General features: G+C 41.4%; 2 protein-coding genes across 5 annotated transcripts in view; one reads left to right on the top strand and one right to left on the bottom strand.

Annotated features, from left to right (window-relative positions):
* The window catches only part of CMSS1 (cms1 ribosomal small subunit homolog), a 385,325-nt gene that overhangs the window by 102,244 nt on the left and 262,166 nt on the right, over positions 1-20,915 (top strand). The gene's annotated exons all lie outside the window — the stretch shown is intronic.
* The window catches only part of FILIP1L (filamin A interacting protein 1 like), a 157,073-nt gene that overhangs the window by 96,317 nt on the left and 39,841 nt on the right, over positions 1-20,915 (bottom strand). For both annotated transcript variants that reach the window (XM_039537797.1, XM_039537781.1), the window contains exon 4: positions 11,379-11,557. In XM_039537797.1, the coding sequence (XP_039393731.1) occupies positions 11,379-11,557 (179 nt within the window). The remainder of the gene's footprint in view (positions 1-11,378; positions 11,558-20,915) is intronic.

Genomic DNA, 20,915 nt, shown 5'->3' on the forward strand with positions numbered 1-20,915 from the left:
GGTCCCCCAAAGACTTAGTGGCATGCACTACCTTACCTGACTGAGTGAGACCAATTTGGCCCTCATCACAGTGATAGTTTGATCTCTAGCTCTGAGCAAAACAAAAAACAAAACCCTGCCTAGAAACTTTTTGAAAAATGGCTGTTCGGGGGGGAGGGGGATGTTTATATCTCCACAACCAATAGCTCAAATAGGCCCATATTTGGTTCACTAACCCTACCCTGCACCCTCCTGAAGTGCACTCCAAATTTCAAAGGAAACCAGTTAAGCATGTCATATTTAGAGGACTCAGGGTATGTCTACACTACGAAATTGGGTCGATTTTATAGAATTCAATTTTTAGAAATTGATTTTATACAGTCGATTGCGTCTCCACACTAAGCGCGTTAAGTCGGTGGAATGCATCCTCACTACTGTAGCTAGCATCGACTTACGGAGCGGTGCACTGTGGTAGCTATCCCACAGTTCCAACAGTCTCTGTCGCCCATTGGAATTCTGGGTTAAGCTCCCAGTGCCTGATGGGGCAAACACATTGTCGCAGGTGGTTTTGGGTACATTTTGTCAGTCGCCCCTCCGTGAAAGCAACGGCAGACAATCGTTTCTGGACTTTTTTTCTGGGTTACCCATGCAGACGCCATACCACGGCAAGCATGGAGCCCGCTCAGCTCACCGTCACCGCTGCTGTTGTGGGCAAGTCTACTGTGGGGGCTGCTGTGATCCAAGTAGCCAATGCAATCATTGACATTCTGTTATCAAGGGTAGTGACTCTGGGAAATGTGTGGGCCTTTTTAGATTTTAGGTGCATCATATTCCTATCCTTTGTTGCTGGTCAAGAAATCTTGCATCCGTACATCCCAGTCCGGTTGGCGCTGTAACACCCCATAGCACTTCTGTGGTTGACACATGTAACAGCTCCAGGGCTCTTGCTCTTTTGCCTTGGCCGAGGTATCTTGCCCTACCCGGACCTCCAAGCATTCAACAAAGAAGCACCTGCAGCAGCTGGCGTTGCTACACAGCAGCAGACCTCAGTGCAACCAACATTCCCATTGTTATTGCTGCTTGCTGTGTGCTCCATAATAGCTGTGAGAGTAAGGGAGGGATGTTTATGGCAGGGTGGGAGGTTGAGGCAAATTGCCTGGCGTCCGATTTTGAGCAGCCAGACACCAGGGCAATTAGAAGAGCACAGCAAGGCGCACTGCGCATCAGAGAGGCTTTGAAAACCAGTTTCATGACTGGCCAGGCTATGGTGTGACAGTTGTGTGTGTTTCCTTGATGCAAACCCACCCCCTTTGTTGATTTTAATTTCCTGTAAGCCGACTACCTTCCCCCCTTTGAATAAAGTAACTATTGTTTTAAAACTATGCATTCTTTCTTTATAAAAAAAAAATGAGATAACGGACAAGGTAGCCCGGGTGGGGGAGGAGGGAAGGACAAGGCCACATTGCTTATTGTAGCCTCACTAAAAATCAAACTGTTTGAATGGCAGCCTTCTCTTGCTTGAGCCATCCTGTGGAGTGGAGTGGCTGGGTGCCCAGAGCCCCCCCTCCCGGCGTTCTTGGGCGTCTGGGTGAGGAGGCTATGGAACATGGGGAGGAGGGTAGGTGGTTATACAGTGGATGCAGCAGGAGTCTGTGCTCTTTTTGGCTTTCCTGCAGCTCCATCAGACACTTCATCACATCCATTTGCTCCCCCATTAGCCTCAGCTTCGTGTCCTGCCTCCGCTCTTTGCGCTCACTTAATTCATTCCTGGCCTCTGCCACTGAATGCCTCCATGCATTAAGCTGTGCCCCATCAGTGCGGGAGGACTGAATGAGCTTGGAAAACATGTCATCGCAAGTGCGGTTTTTTCGCCTTCTAATCTGCGAAAACCTCAGGGATGGAGATGATAGGGGGAGCATAGAAACATTATACGCTCTACGATTATACTGCCTGGTCACCTGTCTTGCTGAGTGTTGCTGAGTTCGCCACACTGACCAAACAGGAAATGAAATTCAAAAGTTCCCGGGGCTTTTCCTGTGTACCTGGCTAGTGCATCAGAGCTCAAAGTGCTGTCCAGAGCAGTCACAATGGAGCACTCTGGGATAGCTCCAAGAGGCCAAAACCATCGATTTGCGTCCGCACTATCCCAAATTCGACCCAGCAAAGTCAATTTTACTCCTCGTCGGGGAGGAGTACAGAAGTCGATTTTAAGAGCCCTTTAGGTTGACGGAACGGGGTTGGTTGTGTGGACGCATTCATTTTTAAATCGACCTAACGTGGCTAAATTCGACCTAACCCCGTAGTATAGACCAGGCCTCAGAAATGTTGACCTTTAAGAGGAAGTATTGACGCAACCTTAACTATAGTGACAGCATTGCACCTCTATAATTTAGAAGCTTAAAGTGATGTAGAATGTGAATACCTGATTGGTGAAGGTAGCATCTTGCGAGAAATGCATTATACCAGTGCTCAGTGATCTGCGCTGGTTGCTGGTTCAGTTCCAGGTAGAGTGTGTGGAGTTGGTGGTGTTTTATGAAACCCTAAACGTTCTGGTGCCTGCCAACTAGAAAGACCATCTTTCTCCTTGGGCAGTTACCGCTATGGTTGCAGTCATTGGTTGGAGCTATCAGCAAGGCATTCTTTGTGAGGGCCACATGACTTACAAATTCACTCCCCTTCCTTGGTCTGAAACAGTCTAAACCCATTGACCTTTAGGGCATGCAACAAGGCTTGTCTGTTTTCCCAGCCATGTAGGGAGGGTAGACTTTGGGTCTGAGGTGAAATGAGGTTTTGGTTTGTTTATTTTGTTAAGGTTTTAAGTGGATGGAGGTCGTTCCTTGTATTGTGCAATGTTGTCTATGATTTTAATTGATTTCAGGATGCCTAGTGCTGTAGACAAGCATCTTTTTAATTATTCAAAAATCTAAATAAATAAATAGTAATATCAGTCTAATTCCTGTCTCTAACTTCACTGGCGTCAGCGAGGTACACCAGAAATGAACTTGGCTTACAGTCCTTGGACCTGTCTCCAAATTTGTAATAGGTAGAACATTTTAAAATAACATTGAATTATGATTGCTTTTCTGTTGCTTTAATACTGATTGTGTGTTTGTGTTTTGAAGAAATTGCTTTAATTATTTTAATCTAACATACAGAAAAATGAGTTCTTAATGCATGTCAAAAAGCTCTTCTACCTCTGATGTTTTACTTTCTTTGATTTTACTTTCACTTAAAAAAAAGATAAAGTATTTTTATCATTATTTTAACCCTGCATTATGCTCAAGGAACTTTGTGAAAACCTTTGAATCATGTGGATTTTGACAAGGCTTTAGCTTCACAACATCTGTTGAAAGTTATGCTATGTAATGGTGCACAGTTTTTCATATACTAGCATGAGGTAATTAATCTGTGTGCATCACTTCCTGGAACTTGTCTTTATGCCTCAGTGGTATTAGTAGTAGGCCTATCCCATAGGGGTGTTGTATAGAATTACAGTGCTAAAGTTGTGTTTGTGGTGGGTCTCACTCATTCACCTACAAACACTAGATACCCATGAAAAAGGTCAAATGAATAGAGATCTGGCATCCATTTCACAACTTGCAAGACATAGTCTCAGGCATATGTAATATATAACCCATTGCCAGAAAACTGAAAGGAAATGATTGCATTTGAGTACAATGCAATCTACAACAATAGTTTAGTGTGCATGAAATTAAAAACTGCTGGTTACACATGTAGAATAAATAAGTCAAAAGTGTTTACTTTAGCTGTAACATTTTATATAGACAGTGTCATGCTTCTTAGAATACCTAAGAAGATTAATTTGTTTAAAATGAAGATATGAATTGTGGCAACTGTTGTAGGATAGTGGATTCTCCAGTGTAAGAGATACAGTATGATATTTTTATACCATATAAAGTGTCTCTTGAATATGTCAAAATTAAAGACAATAAACCTGATCTTACTTTTACAGTGTATAGTACCTTTTTGTCTAAATGGATTCTGAATGGCTTTGCAAGCTATACTGAATAACTGTGTCAATATAGTCTGATAGTCAATCACTTCACCTGTTACTTAAATACAGACACTAACTAATAGTGCACAACTATATAAAACATTTCTATAACTTTGCTGGAATTAAATATTGTTTCATACTGTAATGTGTGTGATGATACTTTGTAAAATAATTGCCTTTATCATTATTGAATTTAATTATAAATATGCTGAGTGTAATTAAATGTATTTAGGCAACTGGATATTTCTTCTTGGACTTCTATAGCTTATATTATCTGCTACTTAATCTAAATGTTAGAAAGCTTTGTGCTTTGCTGATTTTATTGCAACTCTCGTCTTCTACTATATTTCCTGACACAAGTGGTATGTTTCCACCTACAAGGAAGCAAAGGAGAGGACTGTCAGAGTGGATGTCTATCGCATTCCTTGCTGTTTTTTTCCCTTCCCTCTTTCAGTATGGAAGCATGGAATGCACATCTGTGCCTTCCTGCTCTTTCCTCCCCACTACCCTCACCTTCGCATCAGATCCCCTTCATATGAGAGGAAAATAAAGAAAAAGGCTTTTTTTTAGACTGTAAGTTCTTCTAGACTAGAATGTCTTTTTTAGCCTTGTACATCCCTGAGCACATTGTAGGTGTGAAGTAAAATATTGTAGCAATAGGGAATGGGAAAAAGGAGAAATGAAATATGAAGATAAGATGTAAAATGGGGAGGGAGGACGGTCAGGAGAAAAAGATGCCCATGCTGCCAAACCCTCAGTCAAATCCCAGACACTTAGGTTTTAGAGGCGCAAAATAGCAATCATCCTTAATGCTTAATCTGATGTTTTGCCTGCAGTGGCCTGTAAACAAGCCCCACAGCTCTTGTGCTGCAGTTGTGCAGGTGTGCCCTTTTTAATGGTAATAACTGCAGCTGCATGGCTTATTACTGCCTTCAGCACTGGGCCTGCATCCAGTCTCCATACAGACAACTTTTAGCAGAGAGCTTGTGGTGACAGAATGGACTCTACCAGGGTAGATAAAAATCTATGATTTAAAAAAAAAATCAGATTTTTTTATTTAAATCAGATTTTTTGATAAAATGCTTTTTGAGGGGAAAAAAACCTATCTAAAGATAGTTTTAATTAAAATACATTATAGCTCAAAGATATCTCATCATGGAATAGGGATTATAAATTCTAATTCGATAGTATGAGACAATATAGTCATGTAACGTTTAAGAAAAGTTTTGTAAATGAGTTCCAATAGTTCATGGGTTAGGGACCCAATCTTATGGGGTTCCAGGGGCTTCTGTATAGATTATTTTGGTTAATCTTTCTATCTAGAACAGGGATCTCAAACTCAAATCACCAGGAGGGCCACATGAGGACTAGTACATTGGCCCAAGGGTGGCATCACTGAAACCTTCCATGAGGCCCCGCCCCTTCTTCGCCTCATCCCACCATCATTCCATCCCCTTCCCCAAAGTCCCCTCCCCAACTATGCCCCCTCCCTGCCCCTATTCCAACCCCTTCCCCAAACCCCGGCCCCGCCTCTTCTCCGCCTCCTTCCCCGTCCCTCCTGGAAAGTCCTAAGCCTGCGAAACAGCTGTTTGGTGGTGGGAAAGCGCTGGTAGGTAGGTGGAGGAGTAGGGACACAGCGCGCTGCGCGGGGGAGGAGGGGAGCTTGGTGGGTTGCAGGAAATAACTCTGGGGATGGGGGGGCAGGGGAAATTGGCAGGCCGCAGGAAGGAACTCGGTGTGGGGGAGCGAGAGAGGGGGCAGGGGAGCTTGGAAGGCTGCAGGAAATAACTCTGGGGGGTGTGTGTGTGCAGGGGAGCTTGGCAGGCCGCAGGATGCGTCCTGCGGGCTGTGTGTTTGAGACCTCTGGTCTAGAAGATACCATCAGAGATGCTTAGTTTTGCAGTTCTCAAACTGTAGATTTGTGTCTCCAGAGATAACATGCTTGTTAAGAACAAAAATGTTTTAAAATAAATAATATATAGAGGTGAGAAATAACAGACCACTACCCTATTGTCCCTGTGCAAATTTGTGCACACAGAGTCAATCCCTTACCTCTCTCTAAAAGTGCAAAGTTTCAAAAAGTTCACTGAATAGAAGATTGTTGGGGGCGGAATAGATTTGGACAAGGAGAAGTCTGGAGATAAATGTGAGAAGGGAGGGACAGGCAGTAGAAACAAAAGTGAAACTGAGCAGCATATTCCAGAAGTCTTGAGGTCTTTCTGACTGTAGCTTTCATTGATTTGAGATCTACCATACCATTCTCACACTAGAAGGGAAAACCTATAATGGCAGCAGGCCATAAAAGAGACTCAGTTTGGGAATAAGAACCATTGAAGAAATATATGTTTGCTGATGATGTTTTAAAGAAAGTCACACCAGTGAACTGGTGGAAGTCACTTAAGCACTTGGATTCAGAGACTGTTGAAGTTAGGGTGACCAGATGTCCTGATTTTATAGGGACAGTCCCGATATTTGGGGCTTTTTCTTATATAGGCTCCTATTACCCACCACCCCCATCCCAATTTTTCACACTTGCTATGTGGTCACCATAGCTGAAGTGATAATCTCACTTTTAACAGCAGTAGCTTCTTCTGACGGTGTAGAAAGAATATTTTCTTCCTTTGGACTAATTCATTCCAAATTGAGAAATCATTTGGGACCTGAAAAAGCAGGAAAGCTTGTTTTTCTTTTCCAGATTATGAACAAACAGGAAAATGAAGGTGAAGATGACTGAGTTAGCTGCAGAAGCCAGTATTATAAGTTTCTCATGTTGACCTGGCTGACATAGTCAATTGAATTTTTTTTAAATATTTCATTTAACTATTTTAGTTAAAACAATTTTAACAAAAACAAACCTGAATTTTAAAAACTTGAATCTTTAACTAAATTAAAAAAATCAATGTGCTTGTTTTATTAAAATATTATATGTTTGCTGTTGAAGAAAAAAATCCAGAATACATGATGTTGTTGTTTTAGTTAAATAAAACAATTTAAATGTCTGTCTGGTGATGTTCTCCTCCTAATTCAGCATGGCAAGAAAATCCTCCAAATATTAGTGATTGACCCGTTGAATTGGAGATAGTTCATCTCCCAGTGACTTCATAAATATCTGCTTCGATTACCTTTGGTAAATGAAATAACCAAACAATTATTCATTTTGTGATATAGCTGTAAAACTAATCTGAAAAGTTTTCAAAATAAATCACTTAAAAAATGTATAGAGTGTACCTTCTAAAAATGAAACCTACATCTATCTCTGAGTTGTGAAGAATATGTATTAAGGTTATAACAACCAACAAGAAGGCACTTTTATGTAGAAATCCATGATTAAATTGAGTCTTCCTGACTAGTGATTTAAATCATGATTTAAATCAATTTGATTTAAATCAAATCCACCCTAACTCTACCTATTCTGGAGGCTCCAGTAGAAAAAAACAGCACCCTTCCTCTGCAGGCATAAGACAACGACTTACTCCCTGCCATGAGTCTGTAGGATTCATGCCAATCCGTGGTTAATTTGTGCCAGGGCTTGCCAGGGCTGAGCCCCGGCACCTTTAGGCTTGGCAGTTAAAAAAAAAAAAATGCTTGAGCCCTGGCACTGAATTGCTTGAGTGCCGGCACCTCTTTCATTACAAATGCCAATTCATTCCTATTTGGCCAGGGCACATACAGGTTATACTTTGTGCTTATATGTGGGAAAGACATTTCCAGTTATTATCCATTGTCCCCGCCCTGTTGCCCAGTGGCCCCTATAGTCTTCACAAAACTCTGCTTGTTTTTTTGGCTGGTAAGAATTGCAAAGAGCAGTGTGTGATACAGTGGGCTGTGTTTTAAAAAATAAGGAAAGAAAAACCAGCATTTACTCCGGGGTCGGCAGCCTTTCAGAAGTGCTGTGCCGAGTCTTCATTTATTCACTCTAATTTAAGGTTCTGCGTGCCGGTAATACATTTTAACGTTTTTAGAAGGTCTCTTTCTATAAGTCTATAATATATAACAAAACTATTGTTGTATGTAAAATAAAAAAGGTTTTAAAAATGTTTAAGAAGCTTCATTTAAAATTAAATTAAAATGCAGAGCCCCCCAGACGGGTGGCCAGGACCCAGGCAGTGTGAGTGCCACTGAAAATCAGCTTGCGTGCCGCAGGTTGCCTACCCCTGATTTTACTCATTGCAATAGTTAAATTTATTGCAGCATTTGCAATAATTCCTGTTCCTTTATTAATTTTATTATGTTTTAATAAGTAAAATAAGTGTAATATAAAATTGGCACATGTGACTGCGAATGAATAAAGGTAATGAAAGTATTAATTTTTCCTTCTGTCACTAACAAACTAGCAGCAGTTAAAAAAACAAAAAGCAAAACAACCCCGGAAAAGTAAATTCAACGTGTATCTACAGATACTTACAGTAAATCTCAGAAAGGGGATGTTAACCATCAAGATGCAATTTGGAAACCATTTTGTATTTCTTAATGAGAGAAGGCCATGGAGTGGTTGTCATAGGATGGCAACAAGAAAGGAGATTTAAAAAATAATAACAGCAAAAAACTAAAGATTTTAGCAGCCAATGTCTCGTTGAAAGTCCATCCAACATGGGTTTTCCACATCTAGAGAGCAAGCCTAAACTTCTGATGGTGGCAATTTACTAATAGTCTTGTTGCCATCCCATGAAGTCAGTCAAACTACTCCTATGATGATTAAAGTTAAACATATGCTTAAGTGCTTTGTTGGCTCAGGGCCAGCATGCTCAGCATTTTGCAGGATCAAGCCATAAGCTCTGTTTGCAAAAGAAAAGCAATGTCTGAGGAAACTACCTCAGTGGAAAGATGGAGACTGGGTTTTTTTTTGTTTTTTTGATAAATAAGTGACTGTTTCATCACCAAGAATGTCACTGAAAACTCATCATTTCAGCTCTTGGCTCCTATGCACCTTGAAATAGGAGACAGTTGCTTTCTGTTGAGATTGGAGGATGATAAAAAGCACCCAGTGATAAGTAAGAGCTGCAGCTGACTGATAGTTCCTCTAGTCTCACAACCATTTCAATGACAATTTCTAGTGCTCCAGCATAATTGGAGTTGGTTCCAAGAGATCCAAGTATTATTTTGGATGTATAATCCCGTATTATTCATAATCCCATTTGGCTTTCCTGCACACTACCCTTCCAAAGTTAAACCTTCTTGCATACACTGTAGTTTAATTATTTCATGAGACAAAGTTAGTGAAACAAAAGTTCTGGATTTTGCTTTGAAATGGAAATAATAATGTTACATAACTTTCCACGTTTAAAGGCGAAGGCTGCCTCTTACTTATGTGGAAAATTTGTTAAACTGCATTGATGAAAAACTGGCTGCTTTTTAAAAAATAGAATAAAAAATAAAGCCCAAAATCACTGGCATTGCTTTTCATGTGAAGCTTTTCACATAACTCTGCTTGTTCACAAGCCAAATGCAAAATTCGGGAAATCGGAATATTGGTAATGTTTTGAAGTGGAGTTTTGAAATGGGAAAAATGTCATTTTGTGTGTGTGCGTGTGTGAGTTTCAAACATCAAGCTCTAGAGCATAACATTAAGGGAGCTTCGCCTTAATTTATGTGAGATTTCTCCCCCCCCCCCACCCCCACTATGGCAGGCAATTGCTTAGAGATCTTGATGGCAACATCACTTGGCAAACATTTTGGACTGTGCTCAACATGTGACATCACACTCCTTCAGGGTTTTCCACATAAAATGAGTTCTCCAAAGAAAACAAAGAAATTGGGATTTAATCTGAAATCTAGTATTACATCCTCTAAGGTCTTATTAGTCACCTCAATAATTCCCTCCTCCTCCCTTGACAGATATTACTAAATGCTACAGATAATAGTAGTAAACCTTTTACAGTCTTTTTTATTATTATTATTATTATTTATTATTCCTAAAGATTCTTAATCCTACGTTTATTCCCCCCCCCCTTTTTTTTTAACAAGGATTGTGTAGTTTAGCTTGCTTTCTGTGCACACTCCCACTGATTTGGGTATAGCTGATTACAGTTTGTTTCATTTAGTATCTTGGGTTATTGTGCCCAGGCCCTTGGAAGTGAATTTCTCTTGCTTTTTGAGAGAGGTATGCGTGTTTGGGAAGAAGGGTGTAGACCAAAACATTGTCCGTTTTGTGTGTTGGCTCTTGATATATCAACATTTTACAATATGTTGGTTGGAGAGAAAGCCCACTGTGTGTCTCCTGGGAACCCTGTTCTTTCTTCTTTGCCTCCTGTGTCCATGTCCCTCTACATCTGTTTATATTTATCTATGAATAAGATAATTTTTCTTCTGTTATGTGTATAGCATTTATTTGTAATCGCAGTTCCATACATATGGCTTGGTCCTTGGTAGAAAGCCTGGATGCTGTCTGTGATAGACCTGAATGAGAGAGGTGCAGCAGCAGGAAGGGTGAAAGTAGAGAACAGTGCCAAAATACATGAAACATGATGTTATACAGGCGAAGCAGAGGAAGAATTATCTATGCATCATGTGAGTTTAGAATAGGCTTGACGTTCTCACACCCAAACATTTCCATCTGGAAGCTGTTCCTAAGCAAACGGAAATAGAGACGATATTCTCATATATTCTGGAGTAGCTGTCCAGGGAATAGGATACGTTCCTCAATTATTTTTTCCTGTACCTTTTGGGGATATGTTTGGGTTAATTGCTGTTTCAAAGAGGCGGGACATTTTAAAAGTTATTTTTTAAAGACAGTAAATGACATCAAACTCTTTTAATCCTTCCTTTGTGAGAGTCAGGGCAAAATCTTCATACTGTGCTTATGCAGGATGTTTGTGGCAATTCAGGGTTGCATTTTAGAAAGAAAGTTTTTTTTGTTTTGATACCATTGCAGGTCTGAAAGTGCTTAAGGACTTTCTCCTAATTTTCAAAGCTCTTAATAATTTTCTCTCTGCCTTTTTCAACCCTGTCTCTGTTCCTTTCAGTCTGTCCATATCTCTTCTGGATACTTCCTTTGTCTCCTTCCCCCACTCCAGACTGCATGCCTGCTTTCGAATTCGTACTATCCCGGACACTGACCTCCTTCAAAAACTTTGAAAGATGCACCAGTTCTATGCTGCATTTAGCTTATAATGTGCTCACACTTTTCTGTGATTTGTAGTATAATGTCCTTGTTATAATATTAAACTGTAAGTTGCTTGGGATGAGGATCTGTTAACTTATTGGCACACTTCACCTGCTGTACAGAGTTGTGTACATTGGTGGTTTGTATATACATTATTTTCAAAGCATTTTGGTTTGGAGATATTTTCTGGTCTTAGACTTAATGCAGAACAAGAAAGTAGAAAGCTACTTAGTCATTTTTGAATTAAGTAACATTTTGTTATCAAATGTAAAGCAACCTTACCTTTCTCGTTCTTGTTCCAGTAAATTTGTAAATTCATCACTTTTTTCCATATACTCTGTATGCTTCCTTTTCTCATCCTCTAGCTCATACAGAGTCTGTCTGTGTGATTTTTCTGCCATTAAAAGCTGCTCCAGCATTCGTTTATGAGTTTCTTTCTGTTTCTCAACAAGTTTGTCAAGCTGCAAAAGAAACAAAAACTCTTGCAGTGCTGTAAAATTTTTACTTGCTTCAGTATTTATTTGTTCACCCCAAATTATGCTAAATTCTTGCTTAGTCATCAATATTATCTTTAGAGAGACATTTTAAAGTACTACAGGCCCAAAGTTTAACCTAATAGAAAATAGAATTCATAACTTGATGGCCAAAATCTTTGGAATCTACTTGGAAAGCATTATTTAACTCCCCTTCATTGTTGAGAAATTTTAAAATAAATTAAGGTTTTATTCTGTGAGACTCTCAACTATGTTGTGATCAACAACTATCTCCTTAGCAGCTATTAACATTTACTGTTCCCAGAGCTGTGCTCATATTATCGATAATTCGGCGGAGAAACAGATGTCTTGGCATAAGGTGCTCTCTGCTTTAGGTAGGAGCTGGGGTTTTTTTGTTAAGCAAAAATAGCCATCTTAATTTCAGCTCCAATTTAAATATTACTAAACACCAATACAGTGTTTTACATTGAACCCTTTACAAACAATAACTAATTATTTTTCACAACATCCTTGTGAGGTAGGTGCCTATATCAAAAAGTGACTTCTGTCACAGTCCTCTAGCAGATGTATGGTAAAGCCAGGACTGGAACTCTGTTTCTGGCTCTGTCCTACATTCATTCCACTTAGCGCACTTCCTCCTGGGTGTGGGATGTACAAAATTTGGTGTTTATCTTACAAAAAATGACAAAACTGATGGAAGAATGCTACTTTTAAGTAACGAGGAGTTATTTTCATTATGTGACAGGATTGTTTGAAAGTAAAGTGTATGCTTTTTAGAAATATAAGCCTACATTTTCACAAGCAATTAGTGATTTGGCTTGCATCAATCTGTAAGTGCCCAACTTGAGACACCTTAAATGGGTATGACTTCCAGAGGGTAGGCATGCAGCACTTTCTGTAAATCAGGCCCCTTTTAAAGGTGTCTTATTCTTAAACCTCAGTAGTCACTTTTTAAAAATTTATGCCACATATTTTAACTTTCCTAAACAGCTTAAAAATTTATTTTGCCATTGGCAGAACTAGTGTTATTTTATTAAGTGATACTTTATTAAGCTGAATGTTGTTTATCAAAAATACCTGCGAATGCTTGATAGCTTTTAAAATTCAGTTCTCCTAAAAATGTGCAGGAATATGTGTGCAAAACTGGGAATAAAGGGTTGGATTTTGCACTTATGAGCCATTGATCTTGTTAGTGACGGTATGAGGAGGGATTGTTCTGCAGCCAGAGAAACTAGGAGGAATTCTGAATCTTTGTCCCACTGTTACTTCACCTCCTTCTTCTCAGAAGGTTGTCATTGTTCTTGTGTTGACTCAGTCATGTTAATTTCCTTTTTTTTGGACAGGTAAGTCTGCAGTATAAGGCTAGGGTCTTCTTTTAACCACATTCAGTTTTAGTAGGTCATGACTGTTTTTTAGTATTTTACTCTATTAACAGGAAAAAAATTCAGAAATCGTCAATGTCGGTAAAGCAAGCCCGGTTCTAGCTTTCAGTTGCTTCATCTTTCTGCATCTTTTCCCCATAAGGCACTTCATTGGCCCATAGAAATGCTGGAGGCCTCAGATTCTCCATGCCACCACTCATTACAAAGAATTTAATACCAAAGAGCATTATGGGTCATTGTCAGTTCATGCTCATTCAAGGTTCTCCCAAGATGAGAGATGATGGAAAATGTAAGGACTATACCTCTACCCTTCTGTCTAGAGTATAACATGAGTTTCTTGGATGAGCGAACGTTCTTTGTTCTTCCCCTGTGGGTCCCAGTATCTTCCCTAGTACCTGATCCAGATTCTTTGTAAGCTTTCTGCAGGCTGTCTTTCCTCCTCTTTAATCGTTGTTGACTTATTTGGTGATGCTGACAGTGACAAAATCAGAAGCATTTATTTATTAATATAGCATTTGTGTATTTGCCAAGCCAAGCAATAGCATTCTTAGTGGCCAAGTGGAGCTCCCGGCTTTTGGTTAGTGGACACTCCTTGACAATGTGTATCATTGTTTGATCTGCATGGTAGCTGCAGCTTGTTTCGAAGACCCCAATGGTGCTGATTGGCTGCACAGAGGCCTTACTCCGTCCAGAATTGGTTCAGAAAGGGCCCCTGATGACATGGCAGGTCATAGAATCATAGAATCTCAGGGTTGGAAGGGACCTCAGGAGGTCATCTAGTCCAACCCCCTGCTCAAAGCAGGATCAAACCCAACTAAATCATCCCAGCCAGGGCTTTGTCAAGCCTGACCTTAAAGACCTCTAAGGAAGGAGATTCCACCACCTACCTAGGTAACCCATTCCAGTGCTTCACCACCCTACTAGTGAAAAAGTTTTTCCTAATGTCCAACCTAAACCTCCCCCTCTGCAACTTGAGACCATTACTCCTTGCTCTGTCATCTTCTACCACTGAGAACAGTCTAGATCCATCCTCTTTGGAACCCCCTTTCAGGTAGTTGAAAGCAGCTATCAAATCCCCCCTCATTCTTCTCTTCTGCAGGCTAAACAATCTCAGTTCCCTCAGCCTCTCCTCGTAAGTCATGTGCTCCAGCCCCCTAATCATTTTTGTTGCCCTCCGCTGGACTCTTTCCAATTTTTCCACATCCTTCTTGTAGTGTGGGGCCCAAAACTGGACACAGTACTCCAAATGAGGCCTCGCCAGTGCTGAATAGAGGGGAATGATCACATCCCTCGATCTGCTGGAAATGCCCCTACTTATACAACCCAAAATGCCATTAGCCTTCTTGGCAACAAGGGCACACTGTTGACTCATTTGTAAGCTTTCTGCAGGCTGTCTTTCCTCCTCTTTAATCGTTGTTGACTTATTTGGTGATGCTGACAGTGACAAAATCAGAAGCCAGGCGAAGCCAGGCAGGCGAGCAGTAGGGTCTGTGATGAGGAACAGATTAGTGGTTGGTGTTAAAGCACCAGTCTTCCTGCCACAGGGACTCCGCTGTCATGTCCTGGCTTGGCAGCCTCAACCGCAGTGGGTGTCATGATGTCATGATGACAGATGTGTGGCTTCTGGGCTAAAAGGGTCATTGAACAAGGGCAAGTGTGGGTTGGCACGTACCTTCTCAAGCAGCTTGCCAGCTGCAATCTCCCCACGATGTAAGGGGGAGCAACATGGCTCAGAACTGGAAGCCATGGAAGATGAGTCAGTCAGAGAGTTCCTGTGATGATACGCATTGTTGAGCTGAGTTGCACATCAAGTTTGGTGTGTGCCGACCCACTCCTTACTGATGCACAGTACTCTGCTATTTAGGGGGGAGGGATAGCTCAGTGGTTTGAGCATTGGCCTGCTAAGCCCAGGGTTGTGAGTTCAATCCTTGAGGAGGCCACTTAGGGATCTGGGGCAAAAATTGGTCCTGCTGGTGAAGGCAGGGGGCTGGACTCGATGACCTTTCGAGGTCCCTTCTAGTTCTAGGAGATTGGTATATCTCCAATTATTACCTTTACCTATTATTACCTTTAGTATGAGATGGCAAGGACTGAGGTCCTTAGGGTTGAAGCATCTGTTCCCCAAAAAGAGCCTGTTAATTTGCTGAGAAGGTAGTTGCATGTCTTGACCTTTGCTTAGGTGGCCATTGTATGTCAGTGTTTGGTTGAGGGTCACACCCTCGATATGCGGGGTATGCTTCATGCTTCAGCCTCTGGCCATTCATTATGATGTTTAGTTCTCTTTTAGCATTGGCATGGTGGAGGTGGAATGTGCTAGGGACAGTCTTGCTGGTGGTAGGCTGAAGGCGCCAGGTCTTACAGTAGTTGAACAGCTTTGTAGCATTGTCACTCAGGGTCTTCTCCAGCTCGGAGAAAGTCTGAGTCTGTAGCCTGCAGCAAATGTTGTCGGCATAAATGAACTTCCATGACTGGGTGGATGATAGATCATTGATGTATAGCTGGAACATGATTGGGGCTAAAACAGACCTATAACCTATTCATCTGTTTTTTCCAAGCACTTGTTTTCTCACCTGCATGCACTCTGGACCATCTGTCTCGGAGTAGCAGTTCGATGGCATCAGTAACCCATGGAGGGAGGACTCTGGATATTTTAACAAGTAAATCCGTGTGCCATACCATGTGGTATGTTGCAGTGAGGTCAAGGAAAATAGTGCCTGTTTTCAAGGTTTCTTTGAAAACTGTTTTGAATGAATGTGGTTAGGGAAGTACTTGGTCACATGTGCTTCGACCTTATCAAAAGCCTTCTTGCTTGACATTCAAGGTGTTTTGTACCTCTGGTGGTGTTTGCTGTAAAATTAGATGCTCTAGAATCTTGAGCCACATAGAAAGCAGCGCATAGAGTAATGCCTGGGTTTTACTAGGTGGTGGTTTTGGGAGGCCAATGACTTTTGACATGCACCAGGTTTTCGTCCATCTTTCTTCATTGGTGACCCTTGTGAAGAATTGAGCCAGACAAGAGAAGGCACATGAGCCAAGATTTTTCAGGAACTCTGGAAGGACATTGTCATGGCCAGCAGCAGTGCCAGACTTGAAGTTATCTAGAATTCTGTCCAGCTCTGGAACTGTGAATGGTTCAGGGTAAGCTCTGGATTTATGTTGCCTTGGGAATACTCTCCATCTGCACTCAAATCTTCACTTCTTTTTCCAAGGGTTTCTTTCCCACGTAAAGCAGGTTCCTGGCTACTTGGTTAGCACTCAAAGATGATCAGCTTGGTGTCGGTGGTTGCTGGGCAACTCCAAGGTAACAAAGTAAACTCCAGTATTGCTGGCTGGAATGAGTAAAGTCCAGGTTCTTCGTTTTTTTCTCTCATCTGGCTTGGTGAGCACAGCTCAAAACTTCGATTAAGTGGTCGGCCATGTCCGGGTGACCAGATGACTCACACTGCTTGAGTAGAGCAGCACACGCCTCTTTAAGGCAGGGCATGTACACAGGGCAATATCTGTGTGGAATGGCTCTGGTGGCTGCTTTGTAGATGGCTCTACAGAAATGCCCGTAAGCCTGCTCTGTCGAGATGTGGTGGGGTGGTATTGTTACAGTACTCTGTCCCAGTGCCTGGCTGTATTTCTCCCAGATGGCTTTGTGCAGGTTCCATTGATGATGCTTTGTGCTTGTGATGCTTGGTAGCTGTATGATGGCTATTGAAGTCTCCAACATAAAGAGCTGTAAGCTTGGAAGGATCTGTTGACCCCAACTAATGCTAGAAGGCTCATGGATGTTTGCTGTCTGAAATGTGCTGATTTTGATGACATCGCAGTATTCGAAGGATGACAGATGGACCATATCTGCAATAGTAGCCCAAATGTATGTGGCAATCTGAAGCATTGGCAGGACTGTGAACTTCAAGTTGATGACATTCCAAACAGAAAAGATTATTTTTCATATGGGTTTCTTCATATGTGTCTTCTTCCTTCTTATTTTGGAAATATCCCTTCCTGTCTTTTCTTGGCACTCTTTATTGGTTGAGGGAAAGTTCTCTGTGTAGCCATGATGCAAGTAAATTCAAGTTCCATTTCAATCAAAACTAAGAATGAGAAGAAGTCATCCAGTTCCATAAATGTCAGTTTCAGCTCTTCTCTGAAGTGGCAAAAGACCTTTATTATTACAGTGGCTTAGATTTGTGCCTGATTAAGGGAAACATAAAATGGAACAGCTCCTCCCCGGCCTGCATCATTCAGTCAGGATTGGAAGTCCTTTGACCAAGAAAGTCTTGACTTGCTGGGCTGAAAGAGTCTTTCTGAGTTGGGGAAAATGTTTTCTTATTTGAAACCTAGATACGGTGGTTCTCCCAATAACCAAGACTTCATCTTGCAGTACGTTTGGCTGGATTCTGTCATGAGTTCCAGGGACGGAAGTGAGTTGGATTGAAAGATCAGCTTACAGCCCTTATTTTGTCCTCTTTCCTATTTACTGTGGTGCTTTTTCTGATCTGAGTGACACTCTTCTTTGTATGTAACTTATTATCTGTGATTTGTATGGTACTTTGGAGCTAGATGACAAGCATGGTAACATTGTTTTTTTTTAACTTGGGGTTGATGGTTCCAAGCAGGCCATTAGGATGTTCTTGACATCTCCCTCTTACACAAAAATGCATAGGAGGAGTATAAAGTAGACGACTCTCTTATCCAAGTATTTACTTTCTAAATAATTTAGTTAGAGAAGACTTGTAAATAAAAAGAATTCTCAGTCTCTTTTTATATGTGGGGAGGGTTCTGAGTTACTACAGAGAATTCTTTCCCATGTGTCTGGCTGGTGGGTCTTGCCCACATGCTCAGTGTCTAACTGTTCTCCATATTTGAGGTCGGGAAGGAAATTTCCCCCAGGTCTGATTGGCAGAAGCCCCAGCGGTTTTATGTCTTCCTCTGTAGCATAGGGCACAGGTCACTTGCTGGTTTGAACTAGAGTAAAATGTTAGAGTCTCTGTAACTTGAAGTCTTTAAATCAAGATTGGAGGGCTTTTGTAACTCAGCCAGAAGTTATGGATCTATTGAAGGAATGGGGGATGAGGTTCTGTGGCCTGCAATGTGCAGGAGATCAGAGTAGATGATCATGATGTTCCCTTTGGGCCTTAAGGTCTATATATGTCAGAGAGAGCATGGGGACAGTCTGCTACGGCCCTTTTGTTTATTAGTCAGGATATAAGAATGTTTTAGTGCTAAACTTTATCCAAAACCCATAAAAATACTCTCTTCCTGGATTAGTTTGCCCAACCATAGTGGATGGGTGGTAGATTGCCCCAGTCAGCATGGTCTCTTCTTTGTTGAATAATTCAATTTAATCAGAAAACTCCCCAACCTCTGGGGTCCAACCCATTCCTATGTGTCTATTGTGCACAGTCCAACCTTCTCAGTGCTCTCTTCTGCTTTGCAAACAGCTACATTTATAGCCCTTCTCCAAAACACGTGCAAAATTATAGCAAGACTGAACTCAAGTTAACCCCTTGTTCACTGGGGAGCAAGTAGAACTGGTGGGGGAAAAGAAGAAAGTTCAATTATTTTTAAATCTCCCCCTTTTAAGTAAAAATATAGGAATTCCAAAGCTGAAATATTTTGACCAGCTCTATTGTTCGTCAAAAAACAGAGGAAAATTTTTCTGAACATTGATTTGAAATATTTCCCAATTTTTTTAGATATTTTAATATTTCAAAATTTGTAAAAAATAAAATAAAATTCTAACCAGCTCTAGAAGCAAGTGTTCTGCGTCCCATTACACTGTGTCTGCATCAGACTGTTAAAACTTTGCTCCACACATTGTTAAAGTTCGTGCAGTCTCCTGCTCTCAGATGAGGTGTCTCTGAGGTGGCTTTCAGGCAGATAATATAAAAGTTGGCTATAAATAAGCATGGAGGAGACCCTCACTTTGGCTCAGCTGACAATTCAGTGGACTTGCTGAGCATGCTTCAGTAAGTGGTGAGTTTCTCCTGATGACGTTAGTGGAGTCACAGACAATGATATAAGGGAATGCAGGAAAATAGGCCGTGATAGGAGGTGTGAGGCTTGAGATTTTTTGGAGGTGTGTATCTGTGGGGACAGGGAGAAAGGAAGTCAGAAGTTGAGAGATCCATATGGCCATTGCTTCAGAAATGTGTATATGACTCCAATAGGGTGGAAATTGCTATCTTAGAAAACTTAATGAAACTTCTTGGCTTACATTTCATTAAAGCCAAACATAAAGGAATGGCTGGTTTCCCAGCGTATAAATGATTGTTGGAGGTGCATGCCCAGGGTAGTCACTCTGATATAATAAATGGTATTAAAAGGCAGAAAATATTCCTGTTTGTGATTCTTGGTGTGAAGGACATGGGAGCTCCCTATAGTATTTTATGAATATTATATGTTCTATCTGTTTGGAATTCCATTGTGGTGTTTGCTGTGATTACGGGAAGTTTATTAAAGCAGTGATTACTTGTATGTATGCAGGGAAGTGGGAAAAAAATTCACATTGTTCCATTCATTGATACTTAATGGACAATGCAGATGTCATTCACTTGGAAGTTTTGCCTCTGGCCTTACTGAGATCAGCAGCCTGGCTGTAACCTGGCGGGAGAGGGGACAGCAGCAGGCAGGAAACTGGAACAAAGAATTTGGTGTGGATAAAAGGACAATTCCTGTAGAAGAGGGGAGAGTGAGGCAAGGACTCTGGGGAGCAGACTGAACCTCAGTCCCCAGAAGGTGAAGGTGATAACTAGGCTTGCCTAAGCCTCTAGATAGGACAGATAGACGTATAGACTGTTTAGGAGTTTTTTTAACAAAATATTCTCTTGTTATGCTTTGATTGTACAGTTGAGAGCAAACAATACTCTGTTCTGAAAAGGCCTTTAGGGTCACTGTGTTCACAGCTTGTAACAGCTTCTGAAGGGAAGTTTTGTAAGTAGCTGAGCCCAGAGTGGCTGAGCAATCATGGTTGGTACACGGAGTACTGTAGCCAGAGGACAAGGTCTCAGAGTGGGAGAATTGTGGAATTCTGTTCAGTGGAGCAGCTGGGAGTGGAAATTTGGGTGGGTCTGACTTTCAGGTGGACGGGCAATGACAGATTGTACTAGCTCAGCTACTCCTCCCATGTCACGCCCTCTCTCTATCCCTGGTGCCGCAGATACAAGGCTTCACCTGCCAAGTGGGGCACATGCCTAGGGTGGCTCAGAAGATGGCCAGGCAGAGCTGCTGGAGCGTAACTTTCTGAAGGGCGGGTGCAAAGCTCCGTCCTGGATCTCAGGTGCCTCAGTGACGCTTTGGGCCGCTGTGGCAGTATTACACCCTGCTAAGATCAGGATGGGCCTGGAAGCTAAGTGGGTGAGCCGTGGCCACGCCTCTGATTCTGCTTTGAAAGAGGTATAGGCACAGGGCTTGTCACCTGGTGGGGTGCACTCTGAGACACTAAGGGAGGAAGGGTGAAAGGTAAAGATATCCCTAAACCATCATACTTGGTATCTACAGCTCTAGGATTGAAAGGATGTGAACTGCAATCCCAGTAAAGACACTGGATGTGAGAATTCTAAATAGGCATGATTGCTCCCAAAACACTCTGGCCAAATGTTGCATCTGCAAAAAATAGGCTTTATATACAGTCTCTGACTAAAGACCCAGAGAGTGCTAACAAGCAGCCCTGTAAATGTCCACTAAAAATATAATTACAAAGTCTTAATTAAATGATCTGTAATTTCTTCTTGCTGGCTGTGTGTTTTTGCTAGATCTAACACTTGGACATACTGTACAATACAATGGAAAATGTGAGAGGCTATTTCTTGCGTAATGATGAATAGTTTCACAAGCTAGAAGGTCACAAGAATTTAATCATTTAGAAACATTTTACCACCCACTGGTATCTAAAATCAAAACAGAATAGCATGCCTCATATCTGTTGTGCTGGAGCTGGATTCCTAAACTTT

This window comes from Mauremys reevesii, linkage group 1 (assembly GCF_016161935.1).
Source record: "Mauremys reevesii isolate NIE-2019 linkage group 1, ASM1616193v1, whole genome shotgun sequence".
In the NCBI taxonomy this organism is placed as follows: Eukaryota; Metazoa; Chordata; order Testudines; family Geoemydidae; genus Mauremys; species Mauremys reevesii.